At 42.1% G+C, this 13,644-nt stretch overlaps 1 protein-coding gene across 1 annotated transcript; it reads left to right on the top strand.

Annotated features, from left to right (window-relative positions):
- The first annotated feature begins 378 nt into the window (after nt 1-378).
- Nucleotides 379-13,076, top strand: LOC132836947 (WW domain-binding protein 1-like). The gene is made up of 4 exons (XM_060856533.1): nt 379-556; nt 7,666-7,768; nt 8,678-8,839; nt 9,618-13,076. Exons 1-4 carry the CDS (start codon nt 473-475, stop codon nt 10,253-10,255), a joined length of 987 nt encoding a protein of 328 aa, XP_060712516.1. The 5' UTR covers nt 379-472; the 3' UTR covers nt 10,256-13,076.
- The last annotated feature ends 568 nt before the right edge of the window (nt 13,077-13,644 follow it).

The raw sequence follows: 13,644 nt of genomic DNA, 5'->3' as shown, positions 1-13,644 counted from the left end.
ATATAGACCAATCGGTGTCCGATATGTCGATGGTATTGTCCGATGAGGTGTTGATGTCAATGATGGACAACCACCTAGACCAATAGAATGGTGGATTGGATGCCCGCCGCCCAACGCGGGTGCACTACATTGATGGACTGTCATCCGAACCAATAGTCTGGCAAACAATTCCTGATTGACAGCGACAACAACCAATGGTCAGACGGAATGTGGAACATGCGGACATACCGGCGTAGGCGCTGTACCAAATTGACAGTGGAGGCACCAATCGGTTGGCAAGTTGGGGAATGCACCGACCTATCAGGGCGGAGGCTGTCCTGACTGACAGCGCCATGATCCAATGGGACGCGGGTAGCGGGCCGTGCCAGCCACCTTTGGGCGGGCCCATGGCCGGCGGTGCGGTGGAAGGCTCGGGCGGAAATTTGAACGGAATCTCAATGAGCACCGGCGGCGGCGGCGGCGGCTTCGGAACATGGCGAAGATGATCGTCGGTTTCCTCCTCTTCATCTCCCCGGCTTTTCCCGTCGGGCCGTCGCGGATGGAGCTGCAAGCCGAGGTATGGCCTGCGACCCGGGGGGGGGAGGGGGGAGAAGTGCCGGCCATCTCGCTCCAAGAAAGTCCGAGGCTTCGGCCATGGCGCTAGGCCGCGACTGGTAAAGGAGGAGGATGGGGAGGGGAGGAAGAAAGAGAACGATCAAGGCTGTCGACATCTCCTGATCCTTCCCCTTTGTCCAAAGTTTGCCCCCTTCTGGGTCCTGTGTTGTTTGAGGGGGGGATTAACAGCAGCAATTAACCCACTCTCCAGATGGATGCCACAAAGTTGATTTTTAAAAACGCGAGCTGAAAGTTGACACTTGCAAAACTGTGGGTGCTGCAATTACCACTTGCATTTCTATAGCACCTTTCAGCCCAGTCAAACGTTCTGAAATATACGTGCCTCTGAAGGGTGGATGTTGAGATGATGTTCCCACTGTTGAGGGACTCGCTGACATACTGAGAGTCAGGGGGACACTGATTTAAAGCCGAGGGGAGAGAGAATGTTTCCTTCCCTGAAAGGATAAGTCTGTGATTTTCTCCTCTTCCCCCCCCCCCCTTCCTGTGGAAGCTTAAAGTACTAAAAGAGATAGAAAAGCTGCGCTTTTCCAGCAACACATTTTCAGCTCTGATCTCCAGCATCTGCAGTCCTCACTTTCTCCTTTAAAGAGAGAGATAGGCAGGTTTTTGAAATGTAGGTAGGTTGAGAGCAATGAGGAGTTGACACAAAGGCTGAGGCCTGATCAGATCAGCCAGAGTCATGGACTGAGAGAATGGTGGGGGCAGGCTTGAGGAGTGAATAGCCTTCTCCTGCTATTTATTACATTCTGATTCCAAGGACTTCACAGAAGTCATACAGCAGTACAGCATAAAAAAAAATCACCCTTTGGGCCAACCCATCCATGCCACCAAATATCCTCAATTAATCTGGTCCCATTTGCCAGCTTTTTCCCTCTAAGCCCTTCCTATTCATGTACCCAGCCAGATGCCTTTGAAATGTTACAATTGTCTCAATCTGCATCATTTCCTCTCATAGCCCACACCACCCTCTGCGTGAAAAGGTCGCCTCTTTAAACTTTCCCCTTTCACTTTAAACCTATGCTGTCTACTTTTGGACTCCCACCCTAGGGAAAAGACCTTGGCTATTCATCTTACCCATACCCCTCATGATTTTATAAACCTCTAAGGTCACCCCACAGCCTCCAATGCTGCAGGTAAAATAGCCCTAGACTCCGGAGTTGAAACGTTGACTCAAAAAAGCACTATTAAGCCATGTAAGGTGACCTCGGAAATAAATGGCAAAAGAAGCTGGGCCAAAGAGAAAGATCTTTGAGAGTGAGTTTAAAGAATAGAACATTTTGGCGAAATCTAAGAGGGATACAAGCTTTTCTGCCAGTTGTGGAACACTTAAAAGTCAGGGACAGGCGAGAGGCCAGAAAGAACCAAACGTGGATCACCGTCCTTTTAAGGTTTGGGCCACTAATTCATGAGGCTGTAACAAGTTCCTGGGTTTTATTAATTGCAGGAGAAAGTGAGGTCTGCAGATGCTGGAGATCACAGCTGAAAATGTGTTGCTCGAAAAGTGCAGCAGGTCAGGCAGCATCCAAGGAATAGGAAATTTGTCATTTCAGACATAAGCCCTTCATTCCTGAAGAAGGGCTTATGCCCGAAACGTCGAATTTCCTGTTCCTTGGATGCTGCCTGACCTGCTGCGCTTTTCCAGCAACACATTTTCAGCTTTTAGTAATTGCAGCAGAGTACAAAAGCAAACAAGTTTTGTTTTTAAACCAGTGAATCTTACAAAATATCTAAGCCCAGGAGACCCAGGTTGACTGATACTAAAGCACTGCTTTGCAAATACAAAACAGTTTTCTGTTTGCAACGTACGAAAGCTAGAAAGTTGTGGTAAACCTTTACGAGGTAGTTTTGACTTCGGTCAGAACTATTGTGGTCAATTCTTGACACCGCACTACTGCCATATCTTGCAGTTTGTGGGGAAACACGAACATCCAGGATTGTTATCTCTGAGAAAAGGTTAAAGGGAGATGTGAGGTACTACATGTGGGGACTTTACTGAGGGTGAATAGCGAGAAACTGTTTCCACTGGCAAGAGGATCAGTAACCAGAGGACACAGATTGAAGACAATTAGTGAAAGGACCAGCAGTCAGATTTGGAGGATCCATTTACAAAGTAATTTTGTGATCTGGAATCCCACTTCTTTCCAAAGGAGAGACAAAGAATATATACTGGAGAAGGAAATAATTAGATCGCTGTTTCAAGTAGAGAGCTGGTAAAGTCGGCTGAAAGGCCTCCTTTGTGCTGTCTTGGATGTATAAAATTAAATTTGTCACAAACATCACTCAGTTCTATTATTTTATGTTACTTGTAGTGTGATGTGATTTTGTCATTTTAGTGATACAACTATCTTTGAAAGCTAAGTTGCAAATGACTTTTTTTCCAGCTTCCATTTTTGTTTGAGTTTAGAAAGCAAATAGTCTGTTTGAAAAACAGTTTCTTCCTCAGAGGATTTTGAAGTTTGACATTTCCTTAACCTTAAATTAAAGCGTGCCCCAAATGAGCCCTGTTCCTACTCAGTACATCCTGCATGTAATGGTATAAAGTTGCCCTGCGGACAAGGTGGATTTTTAACTTCAGCATTTCTGTAAACTTCCATGGTGTCAGAACAGTGAACACATGCTGGGCTGGGAGCCAAACTCATTTGAAGTACATTTCCACTTTTGCGTAATTGAATTGCACAGCTTACTAACTCCTGCAGGTTTCTGTAATTCATGTACATGAGCAATTGCTTCTGTGTTGTCCACACCCAATGTCCACTTTCAGATGTTTGACCTGTGATTTAGGCTTCCCATCAAAGATTTTCTCACACACCATGTTCTAATTTGTAATGAATGTCATGGACTATTGCAGCCGAGTCACATTTATAAAATTCTCAGTTTTTAATATAATTTCTACATCTGTGTAAAGTAAAAGTCTTTGCCACTTGAATTCAGTGTCGTGTTGGGATTGTGTGAACGTGTAAAGGTTTTGGTGTTCCCCGGCACGTACTGCCTTTTTCTTTCCTACACAGTGGATGGAGAGTGCCGGTTGTGGTTGCTGCTGAACAAGTCTTATAGTTTGATGTGGATAGTGTACACTGCAGATCCAGTGCAACAGTGGTGGCAGAAGTGAATATTGAAGGTCATAGTTGGAGTGCTCATGCAGCCAGTGGTGTTATTTTTCATGATGTTCATCTTCTTCAGTATTGCTGGAGCTTCACTCAAGGACATTTAAGAGTATTTCACGAAAATTAGAAAGATGGTGGATAAGCTTTGGGGAGTTAGAATTACTAGCCCCAAAATCTGGTCTGCTCTGGTAACCACTGTTTTTAAGTGGTGGAGGTTGCAGATTGAATTTGATATGGCTGGTAAGTCCAATGCATAATCAAACCCAAGTGGTAGCGAATCATCCTTTGACCCTCCGAGACTGCTGAGACAAAAGGAGCAGAATAGACTTTATATTCTCTGGAATCTAAAAGAATGAGAGAAGATAGTGTCGTACGTTTCAGTGCTGAGGAAGCCTTAGGAGTGATGCTGAGAACGTGTTTCTCTTGGTTGTAGATATCACAATCTGATACTTAAAACATCAGCCATCTTGGACTTGGATGAGAATTTCTTAATTTCAGAGGATTTGGATCTCTGGAATTCCTACGATGGGTGATTGTCCAGTCAGTGAATGTATTCTCTACTCGAGCCTGATAAATCTAAGGAAAGCAAGGGATGGGAGATCAGCTAGAAATTCAGTCATGATCTTTTGAAATAGAGCTGCTGGCTCAGAGTGACCTACTCCTGCTCCTATTTCTTACATGATCGAAACGTGGATGTTAGCGGAGGGATTGGACTGATCTTGGCATTCTTGGATGGGGGGTAAAGAAGCCCATCAGAGGTCTTATTCCAACTTCCTACTGAGCTAGCTATGCTGGAAATGCCTTTGTATGGGTTTCTGGCTTTGTTCTGATGCATCCTTTTGTCAAGATATTGTGCTTCTGCTCCCTTTCGTAAGGTACCAGATGCCGATTCATGGCTGCAGTGTGTGGTTTCCATAGGAGAGCATGGTAGCAAATTGAAGAGAAAAAGAGGAAAGCAAATGAGTAAACAGTGGGATGATATTGCAGCCAGTAATCCACCTTCCTGAGATCAGACAAGTTAAAAATAGCATTGGATGGTGGTAATTTAATCGTGGTTCTAATGACTAGCGAACATCAGCAGACCCTAGAGCTCATATTACTGCCATGAACTTGCCATGGCTCACTTTAGTCAAATTTCTGACTTTGAACAAGGCAAATTGCTGAGCCCAACCACAATGGAAGTGCTCCAGGTCCAATAATACAGACCTTTTGCTCTCTGACAATCTACAAGTAGATTGCTGCTTAATAAAATAAAACAAGGATGTTTAAATTAGATACAGAGGACTGCTGTTGTGTATAATTGTCAAAATACTCCCCTGAACAACAGTATTTTAAAATATAGTCCAGTGCATTAAATGCAGAAATTTTCCTTCACCTTTCTTTTAAAAAAAAAGCAGAATCTTTGCCACCTGGAGAAATGGATATATTCACCTTTGATCCCTGTTGGATTCATGTACAGTCAAGCAAGTTACTCAATAAACATCAGAAACTTGAGGCTTTATCGATTCTTTTCATTCACATATTGTGATCAATAGTTTGGGAATCATGACTTCAAAATAACCTTGAGATGAGTAACAATGTAGTGGGATCCATTTTGTGCTGTGCAGTTGTAATCTGAAAACTTTTTTTCCTTTCAGTATTTCATGGTGTTAATCAGGTGCTGTTTGAACATTACAGTCGTCACTCCACCTCATGTACCTCCTCCAATGTTTAATGACCTGAATGTATTCAAAGCTTTATGCAGATCCATTTCATGGTTATATTCTGGTACAGCAGTCAGTTTTGTAGCTCTCAAATATACTTTTAAAGTTGATAAAGTTCTTGTTGGTGTACCTGTGTCCAAAGGACCTCGTTCAACTTGCCTGCAATTGACAGACAGCAAACGGCGATTGACGAATGCTGCTCGTGTCATATTGTATTTGCAGAAAAGCTTCCTGCAACTACTTCTAACATATGATTTGCGCATTAAATTTACACAAACGTTTGCGCCAGTTATGTCAATTTTGCACAGAGTAAGTTGAAAAATAACGAGGTGAGTGAGTGAAAACACCAAGTGGGATCTTTTGAAGCCTTGTTTCTTCAAATAGACATTTTTCTTGTTGACAAAACCGACCAGCTGACTGCCATGCAGTAGTTGAAACAAAAGGCTGAGGCTTTAAAGAGCAGCTTTTCTCTGGGCAGGAAAATGTCTCAAGATCCAAGATATTAGATGGTGCAGGTTGAGAGAAAATTTGACGTTAAAGCAGGCAATTGCAGGGCAAGATCGATGATCTGAACATCAATTATCCAATCGCAAGGTCCCACAAAAACGCAGTCCATTATCTGAACAAAATACTAAGTGTCCTTCTCATTTGGATAATCGAGGTTGTTCTGTATAGACCCAGTGGTGGTTGAGTGAAGGGCTTGGGGTTTAAAGTCAACAGCCCAGAAATTAATGTAATTCAGCAAGGCACTGTGTGAACATGAATTAGTACAAATTAGAAGAGACGCAGTGAGTGTTGGATGCGCTTGAATTTATCGAGGGTGGAATCTGGGACGGCAGCCAGCAAAGCATTCAGTGAAAATAGCACAGATCAAGTGGAAGATAAAGTGAAGCAAAGCTGTGGAAGGTTGAGGAAGTAGTGGATTGATTTGTAACAGCAAAGTTCAGGGTTTGCAAAGTCAGCGTTAATAGAATGCAAAATAATTAAAGCAAAATGCTAGAGAAATGCTATCAAGCTTTATTAATGGTTATAGATGTGGTAATAGTTTACAAAGACAGAGGATCTATGATGGAAAGTGAAGACAAATGAGAGAATGGTTTCCAATATTAACTGAAATGGAAATCGGCAAAAGATATTGGGTGGTTGATTTTGTAGAAGAGAAGAAATGGGTTGCATGGGAAGCTGAGTTCAAGGGGTATGAGAGCATGTAGGATTGAAACTAGAGTTAGATCAGAGTTCAAGACTATTTGAGGAAGGGAGAGATGTGGCAGAAGCAAATAACCGTAGTCTCCCTCTTGGTGACAAGTAGCTCACTGTTGGAGGTCAGTGTACAGGGAAAACCAGGTTTACTGAGAGAATGAAGCAGGAGGCAATTGGGCAGAAGATTGTACTTCATCCACTCCACAATTTGTTTATATACTGCAGTCTGTGCCCATGGTTATCACAGAATGAGGACATGGGCTACCATGGGAATTACCAAGTTTTGAGGAGTGAGTTAGTGCTAAAGGGGGTTTGTTGAGGTGATCAACAACTACAGAAGTGCTGTGGCAAACAGAGGGCTCAAGGTTAGAGAATAGGAGTTTTAAAAAGTACAACAGTGTATTGTGGAAACCAGGCCAGATCTATAACTCAGTACAGTTGGAAGAGAAATGAGCAGTGACGGCTGAGGGCAATGGGAAGTGGAGATAAATGAGGATGGGGGGGTGGGTGTGGTCAGGCAAGATGGCAAGGCTGTAAATCTCACGAGTGGAGGATGGTGTCGAGACATGTAGGATTGCTGTTCATGAGGCATCAAAGAGTACCTTGATGCACTCTAGTGAGAATGCTGACAATTTTATTTCCTGTCACTTCACATGAAAGTAACCACTAATGTCTAGGTTATAACGTGCTTGAATGGCTACTTCCATTGGGATGTCACAATGATGGCATATGGAACTTTTAAATGCTAGTGTTTTGTGTCTGCAAGTTTCAACCATTCCTTTGTCGTCCTGAAATTACTGATTATTAACTTTTTGGAATTTTTGTTCCTCCCACTCGTTAAAGGTGTAAGGCATATTTCCTTTGGATTCAATTCTTTTTAAAATTCTGCTGAGTATATAATCAAGGTATGGGCTTGAGCTTTTAAAATGAGCCTGCATGTCCAGGGTAACATCTCTTTATTGGCAACCATTTTTCACATTTTTACTTCCTTTTCTCGTGTGTGATGTACGTGTGGCTGTTCTTACTCTTTCTCATCTTTCCAGGCTAAAGAATTATGTTTTGGAGTGAACAACGAGCCTTACTGGTGTGAGACAGGATACTGCTGTGGGGAGACGGAGTGCTGCACCTACTATTATGAATTGTGGTGTAAGTTTTTAATATGCGAACAGAAACCGATTTTGGGATTGCATTTCTCAAAGTCTTTGGCACAGGTGGAAGTTTCCTTGTGGCCTAGAATAGGACTTGTGAATGATGTGGCAGATTCACTCAGCTCCATTTGTCACAATTAGCATCTGTTTGCAGTCTCTCTCAGTACTGTTGCTGGACCCAAATATCCTATGTAGGCTGGCTGTTCTCCATGTTACCCACTTGCAGAAGAGGATACACTAGTGCAGACATCGAGAAGCTGGATGATAGGCCATCTGAAATTTGAAAATCTGGTCCAAGTATTGAACTACTTGCTATCCAATACAAGAATCCCTGAGAACAGTGTATTAGAACAAGCACCATCTGTACGATCCAGAGCTTATTGCAAGTCTTTTAAAATAATATCACATTTTCCAGAGAAGAGCCAGGAGTTCTCCAGTTCTTGATGTTTTGATTGCAGGGACAATGCTGGCCAAGGCACCAAGAGCTTTCTGCTGTTCTTTGGACAATGCTATAGAATCTTTGACATCCAACTAAGACAATACCTGAAGCCTTACTTTCCCACTTCCAACATCCCAATAGCAGTGAAACCCATTTGGCAACACTCACCTGCCCTCAAACTGCCAGTGCTATCGTCTCTGGGTGAGCTGCTCCAACAGATTATTTGAAATAAGCTGATTCTGTGTCCTGCAGCCTCTGCTCAGATGACAGAAGTATTAATTTGTTTTTAGATGGCATCATGTGTTTGATTAATTTAATTGGCTCTAGTTGCAAGGTGTGAAATGAAAATGAATGATTTGAGCCTCATACATTAAAGGACTTGCAAAGATACATTTTGCCTGCATTGTATTGGCTCACCCAAGTATAATGCAATTCTGAGTACCTCTTCGTTTTGCTTGACCGTGGCAGGGTTCTGGCTGGTCTGGACTATCATTATTATGCTTAGTTGTTGCTGTGCATATCGACACCGGCGTGTAAAACTGCGACTGCAGCAGGAGCAACGTCAGCGGGAAATCAGCTTGATGGCCTACCAGGGCGCTAGTACCTACACAACACAGCCACTGGATTTAAGTGAGTAGACCTTGTACGTGAGATCTTTGCAAGGGGGAATTGGCAGTAACTAAATCTTCAATTTATTCTGTGGACCAGAAAATCTTGTAAATATTTATTGTCAACCTTCCAGAACGTTGACTGCCATTGCTCTCCTCTGCCCTTCCCCTTTGCATGCAGCTGTATTGCATTCGGTTCATTTTCTCCTCTGCTTCTCACTGACATTTTTCTACTTGAATATGACCAAAATATATGTACTAATTGCTTCCATTCTCCAGAACTTTCCAGCACTACTTCACTTGCCATTCTGTCTGTAAGGTATGGAGAACATCCTTCTCCATGTCCACATGGTGAACGTATACAGCTCATCAATAACTTTTGTTTGCTGTTCATGTGTCAGTCATGTAGAACAGATAATAAAATGTAGCTCCTCATTCTCTTCCTGAGATTCAGATTTAGTTCCTTCATTCTGGCAAAGTTGGTCATACAACAGGTCAACTTAAAAGTAAACGCATACTTATGCCTTGGGTGCACCTCCTTTCTCTTGTTCCATTCCCCGTTTTAATAAAATGTATATTTCCGGATTGTTGTGGAAATTGTTCATGACTGTGTTCCCTTTTGGTGCCAAATCTATTTTACAAGCATTTGGAGCTGATATTAGGTATGAACCTTAGCACTACTTTCCTGCTTCGTGCTGATCAGCACTGACATGATTCAGAGCTCTCACTGTGGTAGATTGCACGTGCATCTTGTCATTCATATTCCATTCACTGTTTGTTTTTTCCACCCCTCCTGCTAGGGTTCTGGACAAACTGTAAGCTCCCAGACTATGAGGAGGTGGCAGGGCACCCTCCAACACCCCCACCTCCCTATACTGAACTACAGCAGCAGCATGCACAGACCTCTAACCAAGAAAATGTGGTTGTCGAGAGCCAGCCTGTTTTACAGGAGTCTGTAAACTCACTTGTGGCAGAGACAGCAACACAAGAAGCAGAGTCTAGCTCCTCCACTCATGAACAGGAGAATGACCATCAGATGTCTGATGACCCCACAGACGCATCACCCACTTCTCCAGCTGACAGAGAAAATGGTGACATTGTCCAAGATGAGGAATCTGCTGCACTCTCGACTTCTGATTTTAAAATGTTGGAAACGGATTCTGACCTGTGCGATCAAGGGGAAGGGAAGGAAGAAAGCTCGAGGCACAGGCGGATCACAGGAGACTCTGGCATTGAGGTGTGCGTGTGCCAGCTGGATGAGGACCCTTACCATGAGGAAATGGGGCTGATGGGCAGTGTTGGTGCCTCCCAATGTTGCGAATCCCAGTCGTCCTGCAGCTCTCACCTTCACGTGGAGCAACTCTCCAAGCAGGCTATCACTATGGGCACTAAGCTGCATACTGCTAAGGAACGAGAGGAGGATGGTGACATTGTGTAGCATGTGCCACTACTCCCAGTACGTAAAAATGAAACACAGATGGTGCAATCCATGACTGCTGACTGTTCAGCATTAATTCTGGACTTAAGGAAAACATTGGATAAGGGGCCTGAAGTGCATCAGGTGTAAGATGCAGATGGTAGTCTATAGCTGTAGAAGTTTGGGATCGGTCCAGGTTTCACAATCAGAGTTGCCTACTCCTCAGCCAGATTTCCTTCTAACGTTTTCTAAAAAATGACTGTAGCACTACATCTCGCTTTGATAATTTTCAAATCTTTGTCTTCACATACACTCGCATCAAGAACGTTTGACGTTTAATTTCAATAGGAGTGGGAAACAGTTTTTCCAAAATAAATAAAACCTTCTCCTGAGAATCTGCCATTTTGAGTAGGATGGTATGGGCCTGTGGTCTCGCCCTCTGCCAATTCTCTTGTGCAGGTTGCTTTAGTTAATAGTATCACTTTTATTACCTCCGCTCGATACATGCCACACCTATTTGGAGCTCCTCACGGAAAGGCCGGCCAAGGATTTACAAATCAGTACGTAGTGACTCTATGCCTGTGGTGCAGCACATTGACTCATTACTGCCACGTGCCTCCGGTGTGTCGTCTTCACTTAACTTATTAGCAGTGGACCTGTTGGATGCAACGTGCTGAGATCGGCGTTTTGTTTTAACATGGTTATGTTGTCTGAACTGCACTAATGCATCAACTATTTCTAAATACGAGTTTACTTTTTTAAAAGTTTAATTTAGATTTGGGCCTACCAACTATTATTCCTGTGGTACTGTTGGTAGAAGTTTGACTGAGAAACCTTTTGCCAATGAATGTTTAAGTGAAATACAAAGCCTTTATATTCATGTTAAGTTGAGCACCCCCAGCAAAAAAAAAAGCCAAACCTAAAGGCATTCACTTATAGGATACTAATGCTGTTTGTATGAGAAAATCGATAAGACAAGATGGGTGTTTTTTTTCTGCCCAGTTGAAATAAGCTTGCAGTTCTCAAGGGTTGCAGACTTTGAAATGTTAACTCAGCTAGCTGACAGCATCTGAGGACAGAAGGCAAAGTTTCTCTACCAAACTCTGCTCTTGTGAACGTGGGCAATGATAAGATTGCATGTTGAGCTGTCGGGGAAAATACTGCTCAATAGAAGAATTTCACTGGGTGGGAGGAATCAGCAACAATTCATATTGGTACCAAGTTAAAGTGTATTGGATTAAAGACATTGCTTTTCTCCTCTAACAACACAATCTATATTTCTGCATTTTAAACCAACATGTTGAGTACAGTGTTGTACAATAATATACAACCTTTAAGTACCTCTAATTAATTGCTTCAGTGTCAAGGAAAATACAATAATTGCAAAAAGAGTCATCTATTACATATGAGCAAGGAAGAAAATAGTCTTGCAACAGAAATGCTAGAGAATACTGGGGATGTCATTGGTGTATAGGACTGTCTGCTCGCTGTTGTCTGACAACAATCCTTATTCCAAATGCTCTCCTACAACAAGGAGAAAAGTGTCATGAGCCATAATGAAACTGCTGCTAAAAATTATTCAAAACTCGAGGAAACTAGAGTGCAAATTAAGCAAAAGGTCCGCTTTGAAGCTGGAAAAATGCATGCAAGGATTGAAGAAATGTATTCTGAATTGGAGTGAAGCTCAAACCAAATGGTTCTGAGTTTCATCACACATTGGATGAGAATAAAGGACAAATGTGCGACCAGTGCCTTGCAAAGAACTGGACTGAATAGACGATGTTTTTTAAAAAAGCATCTTTGCAACGTACAAGTAGTAGCAAATGTTTATTGATTAAAGTGGAATCTGAACTCATTGAATGATAGGCTGCATAATTGTGGTAGAATACTGCTCACAGAAGGCCAGTATCATAGTTTGAAAGTGTTTTTAACCAATATTTGAGAATGAAACGTGGCCATACTTTGTCCTCGTAATATCTATTTTGACTGAGAATAAAGACTTCAAGACTCATTCTCTGCTTTACAGAACCAAATGTTACAAGCCACAATATTGTGAAAGCAAAGAGCAGCTTCCAAAAAAAACCTTCAAATAAACAAACAGAAGTAGAGAGTATTTTGTACACTTTCCCTTATATCTGATATGTTAGGCATGGCAAGCTAATAAAAACTTTTAATCGCAATGTAGAAAGTAGTTCATGGCAAAACTATGCTGAAGGTGAGCAAAATATTTAAAATTCCAGGTTGAAAACTCCACCTTCAGCCACAAAGCAAAGTAGTGATGACTGGAGGCCTTTGAATTCTGATGTTACAGAGATGTGGGAAAACAAGCAAGTCTGAACTTTGAATTGACTCAAGAGAAGTGAAAAGATTGTTTCACAAGAGAGAGAGAAACAGCACATTCAATCAGAAATAAAAGTTGTTTCTTTCCTCCAATGACATTAAGATTAATGTACTTAGATGTTGGGATGGAAAAGAGTGTTAGACTCCAAACTCCTCTATAAATCTGTTAGCAGATCAGCAAATACAGGGAGCAGTTGGGACAGAAACCTAGATTGCAAAGGAGAGAAAAAGATATTCAGATCCTCAGACAGTGTCTTTTTACATATGTAATCAGGTGTCCTTTTAAAATACAAGCTTGAGGGAGATTGTCTTTTTTTTGCCGTAGTGGAATGCAATTATATTTTGATGCCTTTTTAATAAGAAACATTTTAATTTTGTAATACTTTGATAGACACGGATAGAAAATGCATGTTCGAAGGTGTGATGTACAATGAAATTTCAAACTCAAAATGACAGTGAAGTCTTTCATATATAAAATAAAACAGTTATTTGCTGTTTTGGATTATGCATTTCTTTTGCTTTGAACCACACTTGGATGCAGTGGAAAAGTGGATTTTCTGATCCTGCAAACCAAAATCAGTAAACTTCAAACTATCATGTACAGGATACAGACTGAGTCAGACTCAAAGGTTTAGGGTTGGGGAGGAATTTCCCTGACAGTAATGTTAGGCCTGCAGTCCTTAAAGACAGGTTTGCAGACAGCCTTATTTCCCCCTGAAAGATTGAAATTATCATCCGTCAACTGTCTGTTCAGGACTATATGTGGTTACATCAAAAAGACGAAAATATCCTTTGAAATCACTCCCATCTTCTTGAACTCATACAGAGATTGCATCCTCCAAACTGTGGCAGATGTCACCTTCAGGAAAATCCTACTTAAAACTGGCTCTGCATAAAATTGCACTTCAGCACAAGAGATAGCCTATTGTCAAGTTGTATCTCTCTAACTCTGCATTTCCCATGGCTCATCCACTGAGCCTGCACATCCCTGTCTGTTGGATATGGATTCTGACCTGTGCGATCAAGGGGAAGGGAAAGAAAAAAGCTCGAGGCACAAGTGGATCACAGGA

This window comes from Hemiscyllium ocellatum, chromosome 48 (genome assembly GCF_020745735.1).
Source record: "Hemiscyllium ocellatum isolate sHemOce1 chromosome 48, sHemOce1.pat.X.cur, whole genome shotgun sequence".
NCBI lineage: Eukaryota > Metazoa > Chordata > Chondrichthyes > Orectolobiformes > Hemiscylliidae > Hemiscyllium > Hemiscyllium ocellatum.
This window is presented reverse-complemented; position numbering and strand designations above follow the sequence as displayed.